This window comes from Rutilus rutilus (genome assembly GCF_951802725.1).
Source record: "Rutilus rutilus genome assembly, chromosome: 17".
NCBI classification, from domain to species: Eukaryota; Metazoa; Chordata; class Actinopteri; order Cypriniformes; family Leuciscidae; genus Rutilus; species Rutilus rutilus.
This window is the reverse complement of record NC_140230.1, coordinates 20572496-20599861: the sequence shown is the minus strand read 5'-3', so window position 1 is coordinate 20599861 and position 27366 is coordinate 20572496. Positions and strand designations below refer to the sequence as shown.

At 36.2% G+C, this 27366-nt stretch overlaps 2 protein-coding genes across 3 annotated transcripts; both read right to left on the bottom strand.

Moving 5' to 3' along the window:
* Positions 1 to 2719: 2719 nt before the first annotated feature.
* Positions 2720 to 18475, bottom strand: LOC311306968 (uncharacterized protein). Of its 2 annotated transcripts, none has more exons than XM_084435629.1 (3): positions 18220 to 18475; positions 17085 to 17161; positions 2720 to 7636 (listed from the first exon to the last, which is right to left on the bottom strand). In XM_084435629.1, exon 3 carries the CDS (start codon positions 7228 to 7230, stop codon positions 5494 to 5496), a length of 1737 nt encoding a protein of 578 aa, XP_084291755.1. In that variant the 5' UTR covers positions 7231 to 7636; positions 17085 to 17161; positions 18220 to 18475; the 3' UTR covers positions 2720 to 5493. The 2 variants fall into 2 exon arrangements, with proteins under 2 accessions (XP_084291755.1, XP_084291756.1); XM_084435630.1 differs by lacking the exon at positions 18220 to 18475 and adding an exon at positions 18112 to 18189.
* Positions 18476 to 20090: 1615 nt separating this feature from the next.
* Positions 20091 to 22739, bottom strand: fpr1 (formyl peptide receptor 1). Its single transcript, XM_084435628.1, has 2 exons — positions 22634 to 22739; positions 20091 to 21783 (listed from the first exon to the last, which is right to left on the bottom strand). The coding sequence occupies exon 2, from the start codon at positions 21768 to 21770 to the stop codon at positions 20652 to 20654; it is 1119 nt and encodes a 372-aa protein (XP_084291754.1). The 5' UTR covers positions 21771 to 21783; positions 22634 to 22739; the 3' UTR covers positions 20091 to 20651.
* Between the last annotated feature and the right edge of the window lie 4627 nt (positions 22740 to 27366).

Genomic DNA, 27366 nt, shown 5'->3' with positions numbered 1-27366 from the left:
TGGTCAACCTGATCACAAGTGGACAGCGTTATATGTTTTGAGATTGTCCACTTTCAACATTTGGAGGACAAAAATGCATTTGACCAAACTGCTGACCAAAGTGGACATGGCAACACTGAAATAGAGTGCTCTGCGACAAAGCCTTCCAAACATAAAACATGACACCTCTGTCAAATTGTAGAACACAAGTCTTTGGTCACCTATATTACTTTGGTCAAAAATAGCAGGTACCAAACAAATGAGAAGCTAGAACATTGCTACGGTTACCAAGGTGTCGATCAACGTTGGTTTTTTCCTTAGGTGTACCCTTACATCAAAGAGTTTATGCAACCAGGCCCAGGTATAAATGGTAATGTGTCTTATTTGAAAACTTGTCATCAGACTGACAAAAATCCATATCCTCTGATTTCAAAGTGTGGCACTCATTGCTTGCCACCTCAGGACAGTCCAGCCTTTTAAATAATTTCTGGGTGTTTCATTATTTACCCATGACCATTAGCTTATTTCTATTACTTTAATTAAAACTTAAAATGTAACATTTCTAATTGCCCATTACAATGCTGGTGTCATGTATAGCCACTGTATGCCAGCATTTTTATTTATGTGGTAGTTCCAACATATCATCTGCCATAGTTTCATAGTTTAAAAACATGGATTGAGACCTGTGTTCTGTTCTTATGTGAATGCCCCCAAACACATCTGATTAGTGTATGGTAGACATAAACCTAAATTGAACCCACACCACTGGCTGAACTGAGATTTGACAACAAAGCAAGATTGAAGGACCACATGTAACAGGAGTAATATTTAGTTGTGTAAAACAGAATCTGTATAGCATGCTGTTGATTACCACAGAAAAAATAAAATAATACTTATTTTTTAGTTAATAAAAACAAATGCAAAATCCATATACAATTTCACAATTTAAAAAAGAAAATGTTATAGTCAAAGTTCAAATAGTATAAATGACATTACATAATATCATGTTATATAAGCATACATAAGCAGTTTTTTTATTTTGATGTTGTGCTGGCCAAATGACAGTCGAGTCAGACTTGACATCTTACATTGTGAATGTAGCATCAACCAGTAGCAACGGTTCTCAGTTGTATAATGGTTTAAGCCATGGTTTAAAACTTATTCCACGGGCAAACATGTTTGTAAGAGTAATAACGGATTACAAGACAAAGCATGTAGTATTCCACTGTTCATAGAACCACAACTTGTCTGCTAGATTAAATTTATTTGTATTAGGCTTTTATTAAGAGATGTAAACACATTTTTAAAAAGTACTACTCATTTTTCAAACAATGAATACTGAGTGCATCTTTAACTCTTCATGATAATTTAGATTCATTTTAAATTGTAACAAAATTTAAGATCTTTAAGGGCAAGCAGAATTTGTGTATTCAGCATAACCAAGGTCAAAGAAAGGAACAACAGTATTTGTATGCATAAAAACAATTCATAATTTTGATATATGAAAAATAAATTCAACAATTACAAGGCCTTAGAGGGGGGAAACATAATTATCTTTATTTAAACAAGTGAAACTAGACTTGCAGAAAATTGGTTACTGATGTATGAGAATAGTAAAAATGTTTTGCATCACCAAAAAAAAAAAAAAAAAAAATTGTACAAAATTTATATTTAGGGTTTCCTCTTGTGTAGAGACCTGGGCTGTTTCTCAATATACGTTCTTAAGAGATCTTGCGTCCTTGTGTTCTCGTACTACATCAACAACCGTCGAAGTTCAATTCCAATTTTTAAGAACGCAAGTAGCCTACAGAGGACACAATGAAAGTACCCGGATGTGTTTTTGATATAGATTAAAAGTGCATTAAAAGCAGACTTGAGAGAATCTAACCGTTAGAAATCCCAGAAGACACTGCGGGCAATCGTCGTATGGAAACCTGTAAGCTTTAAACTTCTCGCTCTCACTTAAGAGATTCCCACAGCAAACTCACAAATACGTGACAGCTCGTTAAAGTTAACATTTGTTTGTTTCTTTTTAATTTTAATAATGTGATAAAGACCTGAAGAAAGCCGACAGTATTTTTATTGCCATATTAAAAAATATCTTAACATTGACAAAGGATTGGTAAAATTAAACATTCATTTTCACAAATACACGCGGGAAAATGTCTATAATAATATGAAATAAATGTTTTAATAGGTTATGACACTCTTCTGTGATGTTATGTTGTATTTTTGTGCATTGGCTGCTACTTATATGCTGGGACAGTCAGTTGAGCAACAAGATCACAGAACATCTCAATTCTCACAAATGTGTTCTGTGTCCTCGCGTCCTTCAGAGTTTGTTCTTTCAAGGTCGCCTGGCAAGATCAGTCTCTCCATGAGAACGCAAGTCCGTTCTTTGCTTTCTTGGAATTGAGAAACAGCCGTTGACTCCAGTGTGGTGTGGGGTGGCTTATTAAAATCCAGACTATTATAAAAAGTATAGCTAAAATACATATTTCCCTAACTGCACCAGAAGTATGCTCTTAAAAAAAAAACTATTAGCAAAGACTGTTTGAATGACATGAGTAATTCCACATTTAAAAACTTGATGTTTTTACTAAATGTTCAAAGTATTTTTTTTTAATTCAGACACCATGGGTTCTTATACAGGTCCCTTTGGTTCATGCATGCACATAGCGTCAATGCCCATTTTGAAAAAGAATTCAAAGAGCACATCCAAAAATTGGAAAAAGCAAAAGAGAATTTGATGACATTTTTATAAACAACAAATGCAACATACAAAGAAAAAAGTATTCAGTACATCCGAGAAGTCTATAGAATGCTTCTAACCCTATAAAAGTACAACACATGAAGACTAAAAAAAGTGTTAATTACCATTTAAATATGAGCATTCTGACAATGCTGACATACATTATAATATATCTTCATTATTGACACACTCTTTTAATGAACAGGTTTGGCATTTCTCCGGGTCTTAAAGTGCCCCTATTATGCTATTTTAAAGTTTCCTAATGTTGTTTTGGAGTCTCATTCAACAGGTTTACAAGCATCAAAGGTAAAAAAAACTGTTTAATTTTCTCATAATATACATTTGCACATCAATACATTTTCAATGATTCTCAAACGACTCGTAAGAATCAATCTCTAAATCCATTCTTTTCGCGAGCTACTCTGCTCTGATTGGCCAGACAGCTCAGTCTGTTGTGATTGGTTTACGTACAGCGCGCGCGTCGAAAACAAAAACGCCCATTGCCATAACGTCAGTTCTGCTTGTCCTCCTGAGGCTTCTTACACCTTAAAGCCTGTTTTATACTTCTGCGTCGGACCTACGCCGAAGCCTCTACGCTGTAGGCAATGCGTTGGTTTTCATTTATACTTCTGCGTCGTTGTCCGCGTTGACGCGCAATTACACTTGCAGAGGGAGCATGTGGAACCCGAGGTAGGGTTTCTAGCAGACCAATCACAGCACTTGTGTCCGCGTAGAGTTGACACGTTGTTACATTTTTGGAGAGGTGCACGTCAGGATACGCCGAAGGGTACGCGCGCTAAACACAGCCTACGACGTAGCTACGCCGTGAGTTCGACGCAGAAGTATAAAACAGGCTTTAAACTAAACACAGTAAAGAACAATGACGTCGATTTTACCATATTAATCCGACCGCGAGTGCGATGATGTAACATGGAAAGAACTAGTCATTCAACCCAAACCTCCATCGCAGGGACGACTCGAGCAGGACGTTTCTCAGTGATACACTACTCAGTTTGAGGTACATTATGAGATGTTTAAACTGTTTAGGATGATTTATACTTCTGCATCGGACCTACGCTGGAGCCTCTACGCGTTGATTTTCATTTATACTTTTGCGTCGTTGTTCGCGTTGACGGCCAATTACACATGCAGAGGAGGCATGTAAAACCCGAGGGAGGGGTTCTAGCAGACCAATCACAGCGCTTGTGTCCGCGTATAACTGACGCGTTGTTACATTTTTGCAGAGGTGCACGTCAGGGTACGTGCTACACAGCCTACGACATAGCTATGACGTGAGTTTGATGCAGAATAATAAATTGTGCTTTATTCCTCACCATCAACAAACCAATTATTTTACTCGTACTTATTTACAGAGTATGTTTCTAATTTATTGCGGTGAACATGTAGAAACTGTATCAATAACAGTGCATACATTTGCCGAGCTCTACGTTGGTAAAACAAATCTTGCTCCATGCTTAATCTTTCTTCAAAGTAGTGAGAACGACAGACAATCTGCATTAATAGAGTTTTAGGTAATAGTGGCCCACAACTGATTAGCACAAGTATTTCAGTAAGACAGTAATGATGTGAGTTAACCAGTTAGCAGGAGATCTACACAATATAAAACTCAAAACTAAGTTTGCGAATCATACCCTGAACTCCGAGATTTGAGAAGTGGTCGTCAGTAAAATAAAAGGGAACACAGCAACAGTTTAGGATTATACTGCTGTGGTATTGTGGTAAAGATGAATTTTGACCACTGATTCTTCACATGCTCATCCTTGGGCAGTGAAAAAAAACTGGCTTAACCTTCACATTGTAGAGCACAGCATCTTCTCAACATGATGCTATCCAGTATTCACCGGAATCAGCTGCAGGTTTGAGGGGGTTCAAGTTTTCCCTGGTGTCTGCGCGGGCAATATGCTAATGTTTCGTCTTGACATCACAACGAAACAGCTTATGACTCGTTTGAAAAACATTACTTTTTTCATTACTTTTGAAAGACAACTTTATATACGGTGCACTTTCAGATTTAAAACTTTGCAGGATGTTTTCATTCACTTGGAGCTATGTTACACACTACATGAAAGGTCATTTAAAAAAAATCCATAATAGGGGCCCTTTAATATCAGAATCTTGATACCATACTATTCAATGATTTTTCTACAGAATGCTGTGCTTCCAACTTTGTTGCAACTATGGGAGACCGTTTTCTTTTCCAGAAGTACAGTGCCGGCTTGCATGAAGACCGTAATGCCTTTGTGGTAAATCGGAACAGAAAGACATCTTCCAGCATCAGTCCCTTACCTCTGATGCTCATACATTTAATTTCAAAAGCATGACACAAAAAAAACAATCTCTGCTTTTGGTGCTGTATCAGCCTCCACACTCTTTTGGGAGGGAACATTGCTGAAGAGACTTGCTCCAGAAACAAGAGCATCAAGGAGGTCAGCCAATGAGATTAAACAAAAGGGTTCTAAATCCATTTCAGAGGTGTTCGGGGTTAGGTCTGAGATTTGTGCACGTCATTCACATTCTTCAACACCTGAATCAGTAGACCAACGCTTTGTGCAGAGTAATTGCCCTGCTGGAATAGAAAAGAGTCCTTGCTATTGAAACAAAACTGAAAGCACACAATACTCTACTATAGAATATCACTTTATAGTTGAGAATTAAGATTTGTCTACACTGACGTTACTGGAATAGCCAAACCTGTTAATTAGAAGAGGGTGTCCATATACTTTTGACCATTTTGTACATCTCTAAGTCTGAGAACATTCAGTAGACTCATTCATTATTTCCGATGACATAACATTATCAGCATTTTTATCAGGCTTTTCAGCATCAGCATCTTCCTGTTGATTTTCGGAATCAACTACATTGGTCTCTGGAGCTTTTGTGCCATCATTCTCAGAGTCTCCTTTATGATGATTCTCAAGATGGCTATGTAAAGCAGAGAGGAATGTGAAGCGGCTTGGACAGAGAGGGCAACTGAGCAATACCTTGCAGGGACTTCGCTTGTGGAAATACACATGCCGCTTATAAACACTAAGTAGCCCAAAGACTCTACAACATTCTTTGCATTTGTACTTCATCCTTGGTGTGTAAGTTCTCGTATATCGAGAACCAAATAACCGGTCATCTGCCTTGGACTCGGGCTGATTTTCTTCTTCAAGATCCTCTTGTTCACTATCACTTTTTGTTTGTGTTAAAGCTTTTGCAGGTTCCTGTTCACTGCTTTTAACCTCATGTTCTGTCTTTGACTCCCCAGGAGCCTTAGGTTGAAGCGCTGAACTGTGGTACATGGCCACATGCCTTGTGACATCACATCTTTGTGGAAAGTGTCTTCCACAATAGACACAGGCATGCAGAGTACCCTTATGGTACCGCATATGACGAGAGAGACTGCTTGAGTGCACAAACACACGATGGCAAAGTTTACAGGAGAATATTTTACCACTAAAATTGGCTCTGCTCATTCCTCTATGTCTTCCTCTCAAGCTTGGTCTTAGCGGCTGCTTTTGCTGTTTTGCAACCATTTGTTGCATTACACCATGGTACTGCGGTTTTGTTTTAGCTGGTAAATCTGAAGAGTCCTTTACCTCAACCTCATCTGGATGCTGTGTTTTATGATGTTCTCTTAAATCTGAAATTTGGTTGAAATGTTCTCCACACAGGCCACAACGACATGGCTCATTAACTGAATCACTGCCATTTTTCTTACTTTCTTCTTCCCCAAGTGATTCCTGTTTTTGCATTGCTTCAGTGGTTGGCTTGTTGACACGAGAATGACCGTTTAGGTGGCTTTGCAAGTCAGACAACCAAAAGAAGCGTAAGCCACAGATTTTGCACGGATAAGACCTGTCCATGCTATTTTCTTGATCTTCCTCTGATCTACTAGTCTTGGGACCAATAGATCCATGCCACTGTTTTTGGTGTGACAGTAAGGTCTCTTGTCTTAAGAATCGCTTTCCACAGTGTCCACAGCTGTAAAAGCGTTCATGAGCATGGTTTTGAAGATGGCTCTGCAAACTCTCCCTGTCATTAAACACCTTGCAGCACAGGGTGCATTTGAGCCCCTGCTCAAGAGCACGGTACTGCTGATGCAGTTGTAAGCTTTTTGGGGTTTTGAACACTTGTCCACATCTTTCACATTTAAACTGAGCATACTGCTTCTCTGGCATCTTGGATGAAGTCAAGGCTTCTTGATTAGGGGGTTGGCACCATAATGACTTGGTTGAAGGTTTTCCAAACAAGAAAGTAAAGTTAGATAACACAGATCGATCAACCACAGTAAGCATTCCGTTTTCATGGAGAGCAACCTCAATGGATGCGTTGATACAACTACCATTACTTATGCTTAAACCATCAGAGGAAAATAAGCCATTAAGTCCATGAATGGCCATGTGTTCAACTAGTTTAGGGTACTGACTAAACCCTTCGCCACACTCTGTGCAGATGAAGGCATCTCCTCCACCAAAGTCCATTGAGTACGCCATCCTGACAAAGCCAAATGTAGATTCTTTTGACTAATAAATTTCAATGGTTTAGGAAACTGGGAACATGATTATGCGAGATGTTTAAAAAATATAACTTGGACTATTGGAAATATATTCCAGGAAATAAAATTAGTTAAACATCCAATCAAAAAACCAAAAAAAACAAACAACAAAAAAAAAAACTTCACAGCATCTCTAAAATGGCAACTGCCAACTTCATTAAAACAGAAAATTGCATAAAGGATTAAAAATCTATCCTTAAAAGTCTTTGATTGTCATATCAATCATCATCAATTCCCAAATTCTGTAGGAAAATGTGGTCTTTGAGCATAATGCAATGATGTAAACCTCATTAGATATGGCCTGCCTTGTTTCAGGTGCTGGCGAGCAATTCAGATATTGCCATCTGGAAAAAAAGAAAAGAGAGGAAAAGTAAGACAAATAAATGTAGTGGCAAGTGATGTTTCTTTAAGAAATTGAAATAAAAAAAATCTAACTTTTAAATAATCCATTGAGGCTTAACACCTACATGACCTAAATGAGCCATATGTACAACCATTGTGGTATTTGTGTTGGGGATTGGTATGGAAATAGATTTCCCAAATTGTTGTGAATCTAGACTCTCAATTAAGATTAATTTTAGTACATTTCAGTTATAATATTCATTTTACTTACGAAAGAAACTCTCTCTCAGATAATACTGTAAATTATGCAGAGAAACTTTTAACTTGGCACATTACAAAATGTAAATTTTTTGAAATTGCTATTTATATAACAAATAATATATATTAACACTAACAATCAAAAACCAAGGCTCCTTAAACACTTCATGTATTCCCCTGAAAAAGTAAACTGTTTCTTTCAAAATAGTGAAAGCAACAGAATTTCTTTAAGAACAGAGAGCAGGAGAAGCAAGTTCAACACTCCTTTTAGCAATACAAATATGAAACAGAAGTGTCCTTTCAACTAAAGTAATTTGTTTATATGGTTGAATTTGATCATTAAAGTTAAGCAGCAAAAACAGTGGTAAATAAAGAGAGATTAAATTTGTATTGTTTAACATTTAATTATCACAGATTTGCATAGTTATGCATTTTCATTTCCCTGTGTTTTTAGTAATTAAGGAATATTGATTCTGTTACTTGCAAATGAGATCAGTAAACAGCACCTGTTGCAGAAATCAACTAATGTCTATGTTTAAGAAACATAGAAACAACATACAAATATTGTAATATAAATATATTGTAATATAAATTGTTGAATCAAACTCATACATACTGTGCAATTAATATAATAAAACAAAACTTTAAATGAATCACGATTGTGTAAATCTTTTAACCTTATTTTTCCATTTACTAAGGAATTTAATGCAAATTCAACAAGATGTAAAAGATGATAAATGTTTAAGCAAAACGTGTAACTATATGCAAAATGGATTAGCAAGCTGTCTGCATAAAATATTGAGCAAACATTCACACTTTTGTTTATGTGAGATTAGGGCTGGGCGCAACGGTATCGGATTCGGTATTTATTGACGGTACACAATTGCCGGTAATTATATAAAAAATGCTATTTATAAAACTATATTTTCATTAAAAAGCGCGCGCATCACCCGTAGATCTAAAACAGCCTATCAGATGTTTTGATAAATCAGCATGCTACCATTGACAAGCAAACAACCAATGAGATCTAAACAGCCAGATTGCGTTGCCGCATTGACATCCCAGTATCTCTTGCAGTTTTAGAGGTTTGCATTAGGGATGGGCATTCGATTGTTTGTTCGTTTGTTCCAAAATAATAACAAAAACATAGTACTTAGATCTGACAGGTTTTGTCAAAATGTAACTCAAAACTATTCAAGGCACGGAGTCGAGAAAGAGGGTAAGATAGATTAGCCTACCTAACAATTAATTAGGCTACTTAACAAATTAGGCTACTTAAAGCCTCATAAAAAATAACTAGTAACTCACATACAACTTCTGCACCAGTCTACTGATTTTTGTTGAGAAAGATAAGCATGTTAATATGATCTGGTGTCAGACGCGACCACAACCTGGTGACCGTCAGTCCAGCCGCCGGAAACACCAGGTCTGAGGGGACTGACGTTGCTGGGATACACAGTTACCTCCGTGCTGAACTAAGTCGTTTTTAAATCAAAATGGTCCCACGCCACACTTCGCCGTTACCTCTTCATGATTCTTCTTTTGAAGTTAAAACGGAAACTCGCAGGTAACTGAGTATTGCGTCAAATATTGCCCCTGCCCTGGGTGATAAAATGTTTAATTGCTGCCACACAGTGAAATTCATTGCATTGCTTCAAGACTCACACTACGCAACGCAACTTGCATTAGTTTAATTGATAATAAATTAACATGATTGACGAAATTCTTAATGATCAATTATCGATCGTCGATTAATCATGCCCATCCCTAGCTAGTTTGTATTGTCTTAGGGGTGTAACGATACACGTATTCGTATTGAACCGTTCGGTACGAGGCTTTCGGTTCAGTATGCATTACAAACCGAATGATTAGTTGGACCATTTTTCCTGCCGGTGCGACCAAAATTGCCATTGCCCAAACGTAATGAAAGCGGAACGAAACTGCGCTACTCATTATTTTGTGCTTCACGGACCGTTGATCAGTTTGGACCAATGTCAGAGCAGCGCGTGCCGATCTTGATCAAGCGCCAGTGTTACTTCACAGCGCTAAGATCCAGTAAAGAACGCATTTGAATTCGCCACTGAAGTAATAACATTGCTGCGAGAGTGAGAAGAAAAAAAAATTCTCTGTTATTAACGGATCAAACAGCGCTGACGTGGAAACCAGGAGAAACATTGTGCCATGAATGAACCAGTTGTAGGCTTTAAGTCCACAGATCAGCAACATTCACTAGGGCTATGCCAATAAACTTGGCAACCGCACCACCGCGGTTGTAAAGCGCCATCGCGGTGGCTAAGTAAGTAGCACTGGCGGTGGTATGCCAAAACACATTTTTTGTATGTGAATGCTGTTTTACATGAATATTATGACACTAGTGAAGCACAAAGCTTTGTTTACAAAATAAATAATAATTAAATGTTACATCGCAGCCATGGAAACATTTGGATTCATTGAGAGAGTTGTGCGTGAGCCCATCAATTTAAGCTTTGTCAGCTTTTTATTTTGGTTTGCGATCTGGTCACCCGATTATCAGCAAATTTAACAATATTCCATTTGTTATTCCAATGGACATGGAATCTCGTTTCTTTTCCCAAATCTTCACTTACGTCTCACCCATTTTCGAAGGGGATTATAAACATTATTTCCTTGGTTCACATTTAATTAAGTCTATTATATTCGTATTCTTTACTGTCGTAAAGTAGAAAAACGCTGTAGGACAGATGGTCTACCTTTTTACTTGCACATCAAATTCTTTTTAAAGGGGTGGTATAATGCACCTTTTTACAATATGTAAAATAAGTCTCTGTTGTCCCCAGAGTGTGTATGTGAACTTTTAGCTCAAAATGCATGTTAAAATTATCCCTTTTTGAGGGTCAGTAAAAACGTGTCGTTTCGTGTGTCCCTTTAAATGCAAATGAGCTGCTGCTCCCAGCACAAAGGGCAGAGCTTCAAGAGCTTGTGTGTGTGTGTTAGCAGCTCCGATTACCTCAAACAGACAAGCACTAAAATCTCAGAAACTGTTCTGCCTTTTATGTTTAAACTGGAGTCGGACAATGATGGAGAGGCTGACATGTTGAATGCAATGGGACATTTCTGAATGGTTAGTTGAATTTATGTTGCTGATGTGTAGTTAACTATATTCAATTAGCATAGTCTGTCATGATAATCTATAAAATCACTCGTGTGGGAACTGTTGTAAGATGCCTACAGAGTGACATGCTATTGCTTTTGTGTTACGTACTGTATTTGAATGTGAAAAGACGGATGCGACAGCTTGAGCAGACTCACAAATGTGTTCTACTACAACTACTCTTCCTCTTCTCAACATGGACTGCGTGTTCCCAGGGGGTGGGGTTTATGTAAATTTTAGGGTTAGTGACGTTACTAACCCGGGAGGAATGTCGTGTACTCCCTACCAGCCGTTTGTTGTAGTCCTTAAAAAACATTTTCTTTAAAAGCAAATATCTTCCTTTGCTTTGAACTTTGAGCGTTGTAACTTTGCAGATGTTGTTTATGCTCGAACAGCAACATTACACACTAACTAAAGTTAGAAAAGTGAAATAATAAATCAACCACCCTTTTAACACAGTTTGTGCTTGTTATTAGATATGGTAAGGCGTGTCAAGTTTATTCGTAAACCGCGTTTCACACACGCGGGTGATTTTATTTTTCCTTTCTCTGGCAGCGCAAAATCAAACATACCCTAAATGCCTTGCCCTTGTGGGAGATAAAATTCGCTCTTCAGATCTTTTACAACAAGTAGAAAACATGAAGATATCAGAAGATCGATGGTCTCTTTCCTGCTCGTGTCCCACATCCCTCTCAAAGCGCAGAGCGGTAGGCTTATAGGCTATGACTCATCTTTGTGTGGAAATATAAAACAATTTATTATATCATTTAAGTTACCATTATTTACTGTTATTTTTTTCAATGCTTTACAGGCAAACTGTCTGTTTCTTTCATGGAATTGCTCAAATAAACACATATGTCTGTTACGAAATGGATGTTTAAGCCTTGTTTATTAGGCTATTATATTTTTATTTCAAAACAACCCCCCAACCATCACGGGTAGTTGGTCTATTGCCACCGCGGTGGTAAAAAACTGCCACCATCACAGCCCTAACATTCACCATAGATTTAATGTAGTAATACTAACTGTAACCATGGAAGTTTGGCAGGAATAGTAAAATGCTTTCAAGTATGTCACATATCTTTTTCCAGCACTTCAAAACTCTAATATTATCATATTTAAATGTTATTTTTAATGTGATGACCAAAACATTATTCATTCATCCTTCAAAGATAAAACTAAAAGTTAAGACGTAGGAAAATGCACACTTATTTAAAAGTTATTTTTCTTTTAATAAATATATATTTTTTTAAAATCAAGGAACTTTCTCTAGCATTTCTTTCTTTGTGCTGTATCGAAAACGTACCGAACTGTGACACCACTGTGTCGTATCGAACCGAACCGTGAATTTTGTGAACCATTACACCCCTACTTATTACAGATGTTGATCTACTGTACCTCAAAGTTTGCCTTGATTGTTCTTTGTTTACACTTTTACATTGCACACATTTTGTAACATTTTAAGTTCAAGAGTTTCTTTAACACTTGTTTTTATCTTAATATAGACCAAGATATTTTTGCTTACATTTTATTTTGGTTTTTGACTGCTAAAACTAATATAATTTGGTGTTTGCCTTAATGTGCCTTAAAAAAAACAAAACAAAAAACAGTGGTTTAAATTCAAACTTTTCTTAAAAAAAAGAAGAAAAAAAAGTGGTTATAAAAAAAGTAATTAATTATCAATACCGAACGATATGAAACGTTATATGGTGATACATTTTTTAGCTATATCATCGCACAGCTCTATGTGAGATACAATTTCTCCCCAATATTCTTGTCACAATTCTGCACTACACTTACATAAATCAAATGGTGAAACACTCTTTTGACACATCTTTTCAAATGTTTTGTTTTTATGAAATTAAAACTAGGACTGTCACAAGATTGAGTAAGTAATTTAATGACTTGTATCATAATTAGCACACAGTATCTTTTAAGATAAGGACAAAATGGAGAAAACTCATTTGAACTAGCAGTACAATATATGCAAAGGCAGATTTCAATGGTGCTCTTTACAAGTCTCACAAAATACATACTATATTCCTCAAAATGAATCAAAACGCAAAAGGGAAATATAAATGCTGAAATATAAAATAACTTTAGGATAATCATTTTGCTCTTGGTGTGAATGGATCATTTGTCTGCAATTCAGTTATCTTTTTCGCATCACAATTGCTGTGAAAGGGCCTTAAAGGCCCTGTTCACACCTGAAAGAAGCATTTTCATCAATCCAATCCCAAGTGGACACCACTTATACAGGTGTAAATGGGGTCTAAAAATGATTTGAGCTTGTCCAATTTATACTACTTCCAGAGGTATTCAAAAACTAATTTGACCGGATTGCTTTTGTATAGATGCTCATGTTGTAGAATGCTTTCGAACAACCACAAAAGACTGCTTCTCCACCTACTGACCTAATGCAAAAACATTATGGGAAGCACGCTAGCCAGACGGATTTGAACTTAGTCAGCTGAAGATTTAAGTTTGGTTTGAAGACGAAAAATGTACCAAGCACAATGTTCTCTCACCATTCCTGATTTCTAACATGCACTTCAAGGCATATCAGAGCAAAAACAAAAGTTGATGCTAGGGCTGAACGATTAATCACACTTTCCATGTAATCGCACTTAAATCGAGATAGCTTATCACAATTTTAAAATCGCAAAGGCTGCGAATCTGCGATAATTTTTTTTATGCGCAGTTTGTCATTGATGTACGGCTCTGTAAACGCTGCTCCATCTGAAAGCACTGTGAGTTTGAGTCACTTATAACGTGCATTTGAAAAAAAACACGCATCAAACATCTTTCCAAACCATGAGAAGCATTTATGAACCTCTTGTCCAACAGACAACATTTAATAACATGCATTTACTCCAAACTCACTTCATAACGACAGCTGAGCTGCTCCTCCTGTGAGATGATGTGCCTTCTTACACAGGATAAGGCAGTCGTGTATTTATAAGTCATGTTTAATCAAAGCGTTTCAATCTTCTGTTTATTCAGCTACAGCGATAGGGATTTCCTGGAATGATGAGCATTATTGTACTTCTGTGGCGGGGTATATTTAGCGTCTTTGCATGAGAGCGCCGTCTGGCGTTCAAATGGGGCAGTATTTACTACCAATCAGCAAGCTGCGCATAAAATAATCACAAATCGCGTGCGGTTTTGTTGCAATTAATCATTCAGCCCTAGTTGATGCTCTCCATATGTTTTTCCGTCGACTCCTTTCACATTCATATATAAATTGTGCAAGCTTACTTTGTCCATTAGATCAAAAGATCAAAGAAATCCCATACATTTACCCACCCATAAACCCTCCTCTCAAAGAAATCAGGACAGAAGTGGTTAAAATTGGACAAAAGAGACATATTTAAACACCAGGTGTAAACAGGAATGTGTCTTCCTCGCCTACTTGTGATACAATCGTCCAAAACACATCTTAATACCAGGTTTAAACAAAGAAAACTATCAAGGATCATGCTATAAAGTTAGGCTGCTCTGTAGTCAATGGCCCCATTTACACAATGACTTACTCCAGGGTTTTTGCAGTGAGCAGAATTCAGAAGTTTCTGAACCATCATATTAATGAAAAAACTGTTTTCCTTACACCATTTAAGAGACTAAGAGAAATCAGTTTAACAAACCACGGGCCATATTTACCAAAAAAAAAAGGCTAAAAGTTGCTCATAATTTTAGGTCCCATACATTTTTAATCTAAAAGTAATTCACAAAGCATTTTAACGGTAAAAGCAGGGTATCTGCATTTATTTTAATATCAAAATTAAGGCTTTTTAAGACCTGCACAAAATTTTTTTATACTGTATGAGAAGGGTAGGGTAATGTATATGGTAACATTAAACTGACAAACTGATTTAAAGTAAATGTTTTATAAATAGATTAACCTCACATGTTAGGCTTTAAACCATTTTCTAAGAAAATTATACTCGATGACTTGGCATAAGTCGACTTGCGCCAGAAGCTAGTTATTGGGGTCAATATGATATTTTTCTTACACGAACGAACGCATCGCTTTGCTTCAGAAGGCCTTCTATCAGTGTTTTCCACGTTTGTAGAGTTAGTTCGTGGAGTAAATATGAAGGCTATAATCTGTGTGCATACACAACTTTTTTTTAAATGGCGGGTGCTGGTGTTTTGCATGCGTTCGGTCAATCAGTGTACACTAACGTCACTGATAGTTCCTATTGTGCTGGGTTAGACCCTACTCTGAAGTAGGAGCTAATTTAGTTCCCCCAAAGGAGTTCCTAGAGCTAAAATCGTGATAGAGGTTTTTCCATATCTCACAGCCCTAATGTACATGCGGAACAGGACTGTAAAATAAAGTGCAACTAACTTTCTTACTTTAAGACTTTAAGGACTCGTGGGGACCCTGTAGCTTCTAAACTCAGAACAGAAGGACAACTTAGAAGCAGAGATTGACCGATAATCGGTTTTACCAATATTTCTTTCAATATTTAAGCATTTCTCCATAATCGGGTATTGGTTTTGATATACTGTGTGATTTACTTTTAGCAAACATCCCGATGTTTAGATGAATATGTAAATATGTGCTGTGCGCTTAGTCAATAACAAAATAAACACAAAAGTAACAGCGGTGAGAAAACAGCAGTTTAAAAAGCATCTGATCACATCGACATGGATACGTTTGCACAAGCTCTGCAATACAGCACTCCAGTCAAGTCACGTCACATTTATTTAAATAGTACTTTATACAACAGATTGCTTAAAATCAACTTTACAGAATTAAATATGAAAAAAATTACAACTTTAGTTTCTACTATAAAGCAGTTCTCCAGTGCGTTCGTGTTTTTACTCGCGGACGTCTGACCTTAATGGAGTGAACTAGGAATGCACCGATAGGATTTTTTTTGGCCGATACGATAACGATTTTAACAAGCAATTATTGTCTGATTCCGATATTTGTCACTTGCTCTCTTTTTTTGAAAAAATACTATTATAAATTAGGTGAGTGGATGATTCAGCAGCAAAAGTTAATCTAGAAAAATCATGAGTGCACGGTAAATTTATAGAATCTGAACATTTAGTGAAAAAAATAATTTAGCGGGGAACAAATAAAAGGTAAAATGTTCCACATCGATCTTTGTATTATTATAAAATACACTGATGAATAACAAGTAAATACTATTTATATATACTATAAAATGAAAAGACATTTCTTTTAAATGTATAGCGCAGCTTTTTATTGAGGCAACAACATATGATAGCCTATCTTGTTCTGTCCTGTTAATAATCTTTTATTGCGCAAAAGTATTATAATATGAGACAAAGGCACTGATAGACTGGCAAAGCGCTTATGCACATCCCGTGCACAGAATACACGCGCTTGAAGCAACATGGAGTCACAGCACGCAGCACTTCGCACTGGAAAGTTCAAAGCACAAAAGGATGCTTAGTCAGAGTATTATATCTATGCAACAGTTTATAGAGCCTTTTCTTTAAATAGTTTTAAATTTCAGTTATGTTTTCAGTTTCTCACGTGAAGATACATTGTGCTCTGCTCTCTACTCCAGCAATGTGATCTAACAGACACCCCGTAGAAAGATGACATGGTTTAGAAACAGCAATAAACTCTAGCAAGATAAAACTCTGAATTCTTGATGATACACAAGTTGCTGGGGTGTGACCTTGAAAGGGGCATGCCAATTTGTAACATTGCAGAAACACTATTCTATAATACAGATATTGCAACATATAGCCTAATCTCTATAGAATCAGCGAGCAGAAAGCAAGTCTGTAGTGAATGGTGCAAAGTTAATTACTAAACTTTTACAGTTTGCTTTATTTAAAAACAAAAAAGATGGTTGTAATAAATAAGAGATAGAAATGAATAACTTTCATCATTATAAATTCAGATGTTATTTGGGTTTATGGTTTACAAAATAATTATTTTGTTTTGTTTAGGCTACTTCCTTGTTACATTTCAGTTTTCAAGCCAGGTGCACTGTAATGCAGAATTTCTTCAAATAAAAATAGTTTTATAAAATGTACACAAGTACATAGTACTCAGTTCAACTTTTACTTACTGCAATCCTGATGTTTTAAAAGCGATCACTCCCTCTTTTTTACAGCCAGGGCGAACACCAAAAAGAACACAGTACTTCTAAAGAAAAAAAGACAAAACACAAAAATGGTATTAAAGCTGGTATCTAACACAACTTTGTACAGGTTTATGATAGAACACAGAACAAGGGTCTGGGAAATTACCTTACTCTATTTAGAAAACTTAAAGAATTTCATGCACAGACGAGAAACACAACATAGCAGTACATATATAACCTCATAAAGAGCTAAAAAACAATGATAGTTACACAACACAGACAGATGCTGAAAATGACATTAACCTTACATTTATTTAGCAGGCTCTTTTATTCAAAGCAACTTCATAAGCATGTTTACCATGGTACATTTAAATTAAATTAAATATTACCAATGAGAGAGTGAGAGAAAATATTCACAAGATGGTTTCTATAAATACTCGTGGCAAGTGAATCTACTGACCTCGGCTGTCCTACCAAAGTAAAATATATTTTATCTAGAAAACAGAAAAAAAAAGACAGAAAAAACACGCTTCAAAGTCTTTAACATTGTATATTTTTCCTAAGTTGAGCATAGTTGAGCTAAACCCTTCCGTCACAGCCGGAGAGATCAGACTCAACTTCGGTTATCACTAAATTTTGACCAAACGTGTAGTTACTTCGTTTCGACTTTATATTTTGCAGCTAATTACATTATTTGAACAGCAACAAGTTATTTCTGATGTATTTTGTTCATTTCATTTAAGGAAGGCATTGTGGGCTCTAAATGAGTCAAGCGACCAGCAGCCAGCTTATCGATCTCAAAATGAAAACATGTAACTTAACGTTAATTTTCTCTTAACAAAAGTGATTTGGCGGTAAATGTACACATCTATAAGAACAGTGAGATTATGGGAACATTTACGTCTCAAACCAAATAAAAACAGCAACGATTTACAGACGCAACACCGTCACATTACAAGCCTAAACAACACGCTACGTTAGCAAAGTTGATTTAATTGAAGGTATATGTTACCTAAGTAAAACCAAAATGGTTATTTATGCGTAATTTAGAAAAATAATTCCATCCTTTCATAACACAGTATCTACAAATTAAAAAAAAACACGTGTTTCCGCGAATTACCTCGTCGAGTAATAGATGTCACTCTGAAGACGTTCAAACGCGAGTAGCAACTTTCCGTTTCCTTTTTGTTTTGTGCGAAGTGAGCTCCTTTGTGAATTTAACGTTTATCGTACATTTGGTTAGTTTTTTGAGCAGTCCACAAGATTATTTGTTTGTATATCCCAAAGAGATCTAAATCCTTGAGAAAGAGGCAACAGAAGCGGGTGGGAAAGAATAAACGAAAGCTTCCTTTTAGCCTTCTTCTTCGCGTGAGGTTGGCTTTGTTGCATTACCGCCCCCTACAGGACTGGAGCATAGAGCGCCAGCGACTGGGAGCATTGAATGGAATGGGAGACTGGAATGTATAAATCATTGTTGTTGCATATTGGGTGCATGCATCTAATAGCCCTATCATGTTATCTAAACCAGTTTTTTCAGATAACTTGGCTCTGCATTATGTACTGTATAGCATATATGTTTGTCTGTCCTGGAGCACTTTAAGATGATTTTGTAACATGAGGCTAACTAGCACAGATTTTATTTTCTGTGAAAGCTCAAATCTTTATCTTGCATGTGCTGTCCAGTGTAGGAGGGTAGTTGTCATGAAATAGGCTACTTTGGGAAACTGATATGCGATGCAGTGTGACATTTGCAGCGTGCAGTAAATTATTTTTGATATATAATTATGCAGCTTTATGACTTTGTGAGACTAAATTACATATATGTGCTTAACTCGTTTTCAATACAACAGAATCATTTGAAATGAAGACAGAAAAATCATGTTTCCACCCATTCTTCTAAACTAAAAAAAAAAAACCTAAAAACTGCCAAATGGATTACTGGACATGTAGTACAGAACAGCTTTTAGCGGTGAGATAGTCTAATATTCTACCTTGATCAAAGTGTAATTCATGATGATCTTGAGGGTCCGTTTAATAGCCCCAGGGCCATCAATGTTAAAAGCAAAATGTTCCTGCCAGATCTCTGTGTCTGTAGTTCAGCAAAATGAGTGCTTCCCTGAAACTTCAGATTTGAATCAAATGATAAAAAAGACATGAATGCATTTTTATATTATGTAGCCTACCGCCTTAAATTCTGGAAACGTAATCCTGAGGGATAATTTAGTTTTGGGCATACAAAAAAACAAGTCATTTACAGGTGGAGAGAACAAAGAATATACTACCATTAAAGCAAGTAAATATCCAATTAAATAATACATTTCATAAAATCAAATATCTTTAAATATATAATATGAGATATTTCACACTATTCAGATAATGGATTGCCTTCAGTGTGAGTGTTCTCATTGCACTCTGTATTAGGTCATCATTTTTCTTCTTACTATGTGTTTAAAACAAGCAAACAAGTGTTGTGACAGTCTAGACATTGTGTCATAAATTCTCATTTCTCTCATTGTACCTGAATAGCAAATAGTCAGAGGTAAATTAGAACCTCTTAGTACCCGTTTCAAAAACTGAAATTTAACAGACCATAATCTTTCATGAATCTCTTGTGAGAGTTACAATTTCAGCTAAAAACAAAACTTCCACTTACAGAAATGTTACCAACAGTTTAAGTGATAGCACTAACTTTCTCTTTCTTGGAAATTTAAACAGCAGTATCTCCCATTCTTAAAAAGTATTGTTGCATTTAAATGTTTTGCTTTTGTTTTGCCTGCAGTTTACTTTTTCATTTTTATTTTACTTTTATTTTATTACTGACCTGCTCGAGTTGAACAGAAACAGCATGCATGAGATTACAGCTTTCCATCTAAAATAACAAAATTATTCTTAATATTCAAAATCTCAATATTGAATTGTATATACAGTATATATTGTCATGTTATGGAGATCCAGAACTTCGTAGACAGTGTAAGCTGTGACAGTGTAAGAAGTTTATTCATCTTCAGCTTTATTTAATCTTTGAAATACATCAATAAACTTAATACTATTTTTTTTATATATGAAATAAAAGATGCTTTATAAAAAAATATGTGCAGACAATACAGTAAAGAAATAACAAAAAAGCTACTTGCATCACATGCATAATTCATGAAAAACTTTTTAAATTGCTCATACATGGCATACAATACCAAGTTCAATTTATGTGTGTCAAATACTTCATGGGTATACTTCATGCTGGAAACCTATTGTATTTAAAAGGAGGTTTTGGGAGTTTCTGTCAGGTTTAACTCACGTCTGGGTACAAATTTGTCTCCAAAATATGGTTAAGTAGGTACACACACAAATGTAAATAATAATTCTGCATTGAATAATTATTTCCCCATAACAGCAATTAAGGCAGTGTTTTGATTTAAAGCTTCAAACTAACTGAATTTCTTTTGTTCCAGTTTCTTCAGGTTAATGTGTCTCACTTTTATTTATGATGGCGCTAAATCCACATGAGACACTCTGTAAAGTCCTTCTTTAGAAAAAGTGCTTCATGTTACACGGTTATACTTCCGCATCAGAGAAGGACTTGCTCCCGTTCTCTTTGCTACGAATGGTGGGCATTGAATTTGTGCAGGTATTTGTGCGTGAAACTTCCTCTGTGAAAGCGCTTTCCAAAACCTTCAGGATAGACTTGCGCACCTTGTCTTTAAAGTCTTGTCCCATGAAAACATACAACAATGGGTTCAGGCAGCTGTTTAGGAAAGCCAAACTGGTCGCAATGGGAATTCCAACAGTGGTGACATATTGCAGGCTGGAGCTGAATTCAGCTCTCATGTGGTGTACCATCTCAATAAGCACCAGGATATGGTACGGAGCCCAGCACAGGAAGAAGGCAGTGATCACAGCAGCAATGATCTTGAAGGGACGTCCAGTTCGGCCAGACATTGAGCGGTTTCTTCTGAGACGATGGATGATGACCGCATAGCAGGAAACAATGATCACAAAAGGCAGCACAAAGCCTATGAGGAAACGGGTTATGATCATGGCTCTATGCCGTAGAGTACGGAGCGCCACTACCTCTGGTTTCTCATAGTCGTCGGAAAATGCAAAGTTGTTGAAGCAGTTAATTTTGTTTGGGCTGTCGTGGTCGGGTGCGGTGTCCTTGAAGACGAAGTAGGGTGAGCTCAACACCAGGGCGAAAAACCAAACTCCAAAGCTCACCACAGAAGCACGGCTCACATTCCGATGATTCTGTGCCCATATCGGACGCACCACAGATACACAGCGGTCAACACTGATCACGACCAAGATGTACACACTGGCAAACATGTTGAGGAAACTGAGAGTGCTGTTGAATTTACACATGAACTGGCCAAAAGGCCAGTGGAAGCCCATAGCCGTGTAAGCCACGCTGAGTGGGAGGAAGGCAGTGAAGAGGAAATCTGCTACAGCAAGGTTCAAAAACCAGACCGTGTTGACTGTCCTTTTCATTTTGAATCCAGTTACCCAAATTACAATGCCATTTCCCACCACTCCAAGTACAAAAGCCAGACTGTAGACTATGAGTGACATGATGTTAAGAGATTTTGCGAGCGGCGTATCCTCATAATCATAGTCATATTCTTCCTCAGATAAGTTGTAATCGGGTGAGGTCTCTGTATAATTGGATTGATCCATCATTGTACCTTCAAACCTGGATTGACAGAATGAATATGGTATAAGCCATCAGATATAGATAGACCGCATCTAGTAAAAGGAATATCCAACTAACATGTAATTCTGATTTGGTCCACTGGAGGCCAGAATTTGAGCAGTAAAGTAATGCTTTGCCATTCGGAAAATCATCTGAGAGCACTTTCTCTATTCTGCCTTTTCAGATGTAACATTTTACATGGGAATTCTCCATCAATAAAAATCTAAAGTATATTAAAATATGTCTGCATTTTAGTGTTGTACGGCGAAGATGTGGCATCTGTCTTTACAGTGAATTAAACTGAGCTCATTCAAAAAGGTCAATATAGGTCAATAAAAAAATTCTGTTTGTAAATTAGCTCATTCTTTGGCCAGTATAACAGACATCAAGGGGGTGTCATTTTTGCATAACACAGTTTTTCCTTTAACAATATAAAATTGAATATTGAAAGAACTTTTGAAGAAAAAAATCAAATTGTGTAATATTATATGAAAAAAAAAAAAAAAAAAAAAAAAAAAAAAACTGTGATTCATGAAACAATTATTCGTTGCTTAGCTGTCTACAAAATGCTACTGTATGTAGACCAGATTTATTCGTCAAAGCACAATAGACCATTTACTTTTAAAACATATACCCTAGAGTAGACCTAAACGGTTAGGCTGCTATATGAACAATGCAAACGATAGACCAACATATAACTTAAGTTTTGCTTTGATCTCTGTTGTAACAGACATCTCAGTTGATAACTACAAAAAGGTGCTCAAATGACTAAAATATTCATACATTGATTTAATGACTCCTAAAAGTTGCATTTAACAATAAGATAATCATATGAAAGCGTGATGCTTACCTAGTGTTGCCTAATAAATTGCTTCCACAAAATTATAAAGAAAATAGCTCACACCTGTGACTCGCGAGAGAGCAAAACTGCAATAATCTCTCTTTGTTTGTTGTCGGGAAAATCATTGAGAAGGTCCTGGCTGCAGCCTGCAGATCGGGGCGGGGCTGCACTTGGGGAGGGGCTGCACGTGTCGCCCCGCCCCATACATAATCTGATTGGTTCCATCGTCTTTCATAGGCATAAATTATAGAAAATGTGTTCGTAGTTGGTGTAGGAAGGAGTAGGCTATATGTCATTTGAAAAACTAGAAAAGCTGTGCAGTTTCACAAGGCCTTCATCATAATGCACAGAAGGGAAAAAAATAAGGCTTGCAGTGTGCATGCCTGAAATGACTGTTTTGCTAAATTAAGCTGGTTTTTACGACCCCGTAACATTTAAAAAAATTAATTGGTTTATTATCCATAGCAAGAGGGTCAGGTCTTCAGGTAGAGGAATGAATTATGAATTAAATGACTTATGATATTTTGATTATTTCATATTTCATATCACCATAGTATGAGAAAGGAAATGAATCAGTAACATGACAAGACACACTTATTACAGAAAGTGTTTTTGGTCATGCAGTTGTATGATAACTAAATATGTCTGCCGTGTTATTTTTATGTATTTATGTGTGTGTATGAAGCTTTCATTTTCTTCACAACATTGCAAAGCAAAATATCAGACTTTTTGCTATTTCAGGAAAACAATCTGTTGCTCATTATTTTAGAGTGACGAAATCGAGAACTTTAAATATGTAGGGGAGACCGGGGATGGTACTTTTTGCATTTCTCTCAGTTACTCAGAGACTATTCGGACTAGACCAACCAAATTTGTATATATTAAACTTGCATCTGTCTGCTAATTACCCATACCATTTATAGATGTTTACATATGGCATATTGTTCACAGTATTTATTTGAATGGAAGAAGCTAGATGTTGCAACTGACCCCAACCCAGGGGACAGTTGTAACACAACCATGGGACGATTGCAACATGTTAAAAAATACCTTAAATCTCACTAATTAACTTTAGATTTTTGTCTCAATGAGCATAGAATTCTGAAAATATTAACTGTTTTAGGCCTACTATAATATTATAGGATTATTTATTTATACCATAATATTATTGTAGCCTATTATTTATTTATTTATTTAGTCATATTTATCAAATAACAGTTATTGACTTTTGTTTGTTTATGTGTATAGACCTACATAGATTCAGTGTGCAGGTGTTACAGATGCTATTCAATCTCTCCATATTTCAGTGTCAAACAGAAAGAATTGAACAATTTGCAATGCCACAAACTTTTATTAAACATGCAATTTATAACTTGTTGCAACCGTCCCCAAACCTATCAGCCATGACAGAACATTATATGCCTGCTAGACACACTGACTTTGACACATGCTAACCATGTCACTTAGAAGTCAACAAAACAATAATTCAAAATAAGTAAGTTTTGATTAATTCATACAAAATGTCAGGACAGTATGACAAAAATACATCTCATGAAAAAATGTACTTTCATACCTCCAAAACAAGTTTTATTCAATAAACGCAGCAGCAGATGCTGAACATGTCTTCTGTCTTCTTGGTGGGGGGAGGGTCTAACGCCCCTTTCACACATACTCCGTGTGCAGTGCGTATGCGGTGAGTGTTGCAGTGCATATGCGGTGCAGGAGCAGCACGCGCAATAGTGCTTTCACATATGCTGCGTTTGCAGTGCGTAACTGATCCGCGGCTGTACAAAATACATACTCTATTTGTATTTCAAATCCAGAAGTTATAAGCAACTGTTTATTTTAAAAAAGTTTTTTTGTCAGCATTGCGATTCTCTTTGTACACATATACACTCTTTAATAGACGTATTCACGTTTAAATACAATTTAAACAACGTATTATTCAATGCATTATACTTCTATATAATTATATATTAAGTTGCTCAAGCAAGTGGTAAAAAATTTAACCATGTAATTATATTAAAATCGCATAGCCTACATTTTTCAATTACAACTATAAAATAGACAAAAACAGCAGACTCATACTTTTTCTTTTGCATAATTTAAATCTTTATACAATAAATCTTGCATGTCACAAAGAACTTGTTTTTCCACCTCCACGAGTGTTGTTCATTATGCTGCCTTGTTGAAATATGTATTTTCCCTTGATTTACCCTGCGGTCTTAACGTCTCAGCATTGCGATTCTCTTATACACTCTTTAATAGACGAGACGTATGCACGTTTAAACACAATTTAAACAACATAGGCCTATTATTCATTGCATTACTTCTACTTCTATTAAGTTCCTCAAGCAGTGGTCAAATATTTAACCATGTAGGCTACTTATATAAAAATCGCAAACATTTTAAATTAAAACTTAAAATTGACAAAAACAGCCGACTCTCATATCTTTTCTTTTGCATTTATTAATACAATAAATCTTGCATGTCACAAAGAACTTGTTTTTCCACCTCCACGAATGAGACGAGTGTCGTTCATTATGTCGCCTTGTTGAGGTAAATTGTAGTTTCCCTTGCTTTACCCCGGTCTTAAAGTGAAAATAGTATTTAATTAAATACATTTATGGTGAGATTACTACATTTTATTTAATTAATCGCATTTATGGTGAAATTACTACATTTTTAGGTCATTCTGTGTTCATTTTGACCATGAAACATGCGCTGTCACTTTAATTCAGCGTGTGCAGCACAGCAAAAATAGACTCGGTGCGGAAACGATCGCTGCACTGCTGTATACGCACCGCAACTGGAACGGATCGACAGACTGCAACCGCATGCAGTGTGAAAGCTTGAACCTGTTAACATGGGTACGGAAAAAAATACGCACCGCATACGCACTGCAAACGGAGTATGTGTGAAACGGGCGAAACGGGCGTAACTGTGCATGTGCACACTCTAAAAACTGCTGGGTTGTGTTAACCCAATTTTGGGTCAAATATGGTCTCACCCAACGTTGGGTTAAAAAATGCAATTTAAAAATGGACAAATTGCATTTTGGACAAAATCAAAAATGGACAAAAATGCAATTTAAAAATGGACAAATTGCATTGGTTACATTAAAAATGTAAACCAACGGCTGGGTTTGTCCATTTTTAAATTGAATTTTTAACCCAACGTTGGGTGAGACCATATTTGACCCAAAATTGGGTTAACACAACCCAGCAGTTTTTAGAGTGCAGTATGAGTGTCATCACTCTAGCTTGTTTCTGATTGGAGAAAAATGACATGTTGCAACCATCCCCTGTTGCAACTATCCCCAGTCTCCCCTAGCCTAGTTAAGTTGGAAAATACACCTGAAATTATCTCAGATACCCAGAATAAGTGTGCTCAAGATAGAATCTTATTTGTGTGGCATTAGACACCTCTCTTTTACAGATTTGTAACTGGATTGATGACATTCGTTTATCAATCCATGCATTACTCTGACCTACACCAACTAAGAACACATTTTCTATCATTATGCCTATTAAAGATGAATGAGCCAATCAGAGTAAGTGTGGGGCAGGGTGATAAGTGCAGCCCCACCCCGATCTGCATGCTGCAGCCAGGTGTATCTTTTTTTTTTTTCTTTTTTTTTTATCATTGAAAAAAATGGAAGGCTCAACACAAAAAGAAATAAACAATAATACAATTAAATAATAATAGTAAAAAAAAAAAAAAAAAAAAAAAAATATATATATATATATATATATATATATATATAGGCCTATATATATAGGCCTATATATAGGCTATATATATAAAACTACAACAGAACACTTTTATTGCATTTTTTTATTACTGAGGGCTTCTGTGAAGTATGAGCCAAGTGTACTCTTTTTTTTATTTATTAATGAATTTTTTCAGCAAAGTGTACTTTATTTATTTATTTTTTATTGAATTTTCAAAATTACAGAATTAAATATCAAGTTTTTGTCACATTTCTTTTACACATTTTGTGAGTATAACTTGAAACACAACAACAATTTAAATAAAAAGGAACAAAACAAAACAAAACAAAACAAAACAAAAAAAAATAAAGGGCATCACTAACATGTTAAATTCATTTAGGAGAGATATAGATCTTTGGGCTTTTCGATTTTTTAAAAACTTTACAGACTCTAAATAGGCCTACATTTTGAAGGCTGCTTTAAAATGAGCAAACATGGGTTTTTAGAGTAACTAAAAAGTTACTCCATTTAGTTTGATGAATATAAAATTTTCCTAATAACAAAAACAAATCGATAACATATATTTTTCTTTTGGAAAAGTCATATTCATTTCTATGAAGTAAAACAGATGACAAATCTAAGTGTAGGCTACTTGAACTCAATCCCCGTTTGGGGTGACGTCACACCACCACCTCCTCGTTTTATTCAGTTGTTGTTGTTGTTGTTGCTGCTGCTGCTCCTTGATTTAGGCTATCACAGTTTTATACTATTTTTCTCGTAGGTTTCTCCAAAGCGGTGTGTTAATGTCCACAGATTTGATCATGTCAGGCTAATCAGTATTGGAGATGACAAGCTTCTTCTACGGGTTATAACTTGCCGAATATTTCTAGCATTTGAGAGCCATGGAATGAGTGCGGTTTCCCGAATGCGGTAACGCAAGCTGCCGTTCCTTGACACAACAGCATGTTTGGAGTAACGAGTGAGGCGAGCTCTCATGTGAAATATCGAATTACACGACGATGTTCAACT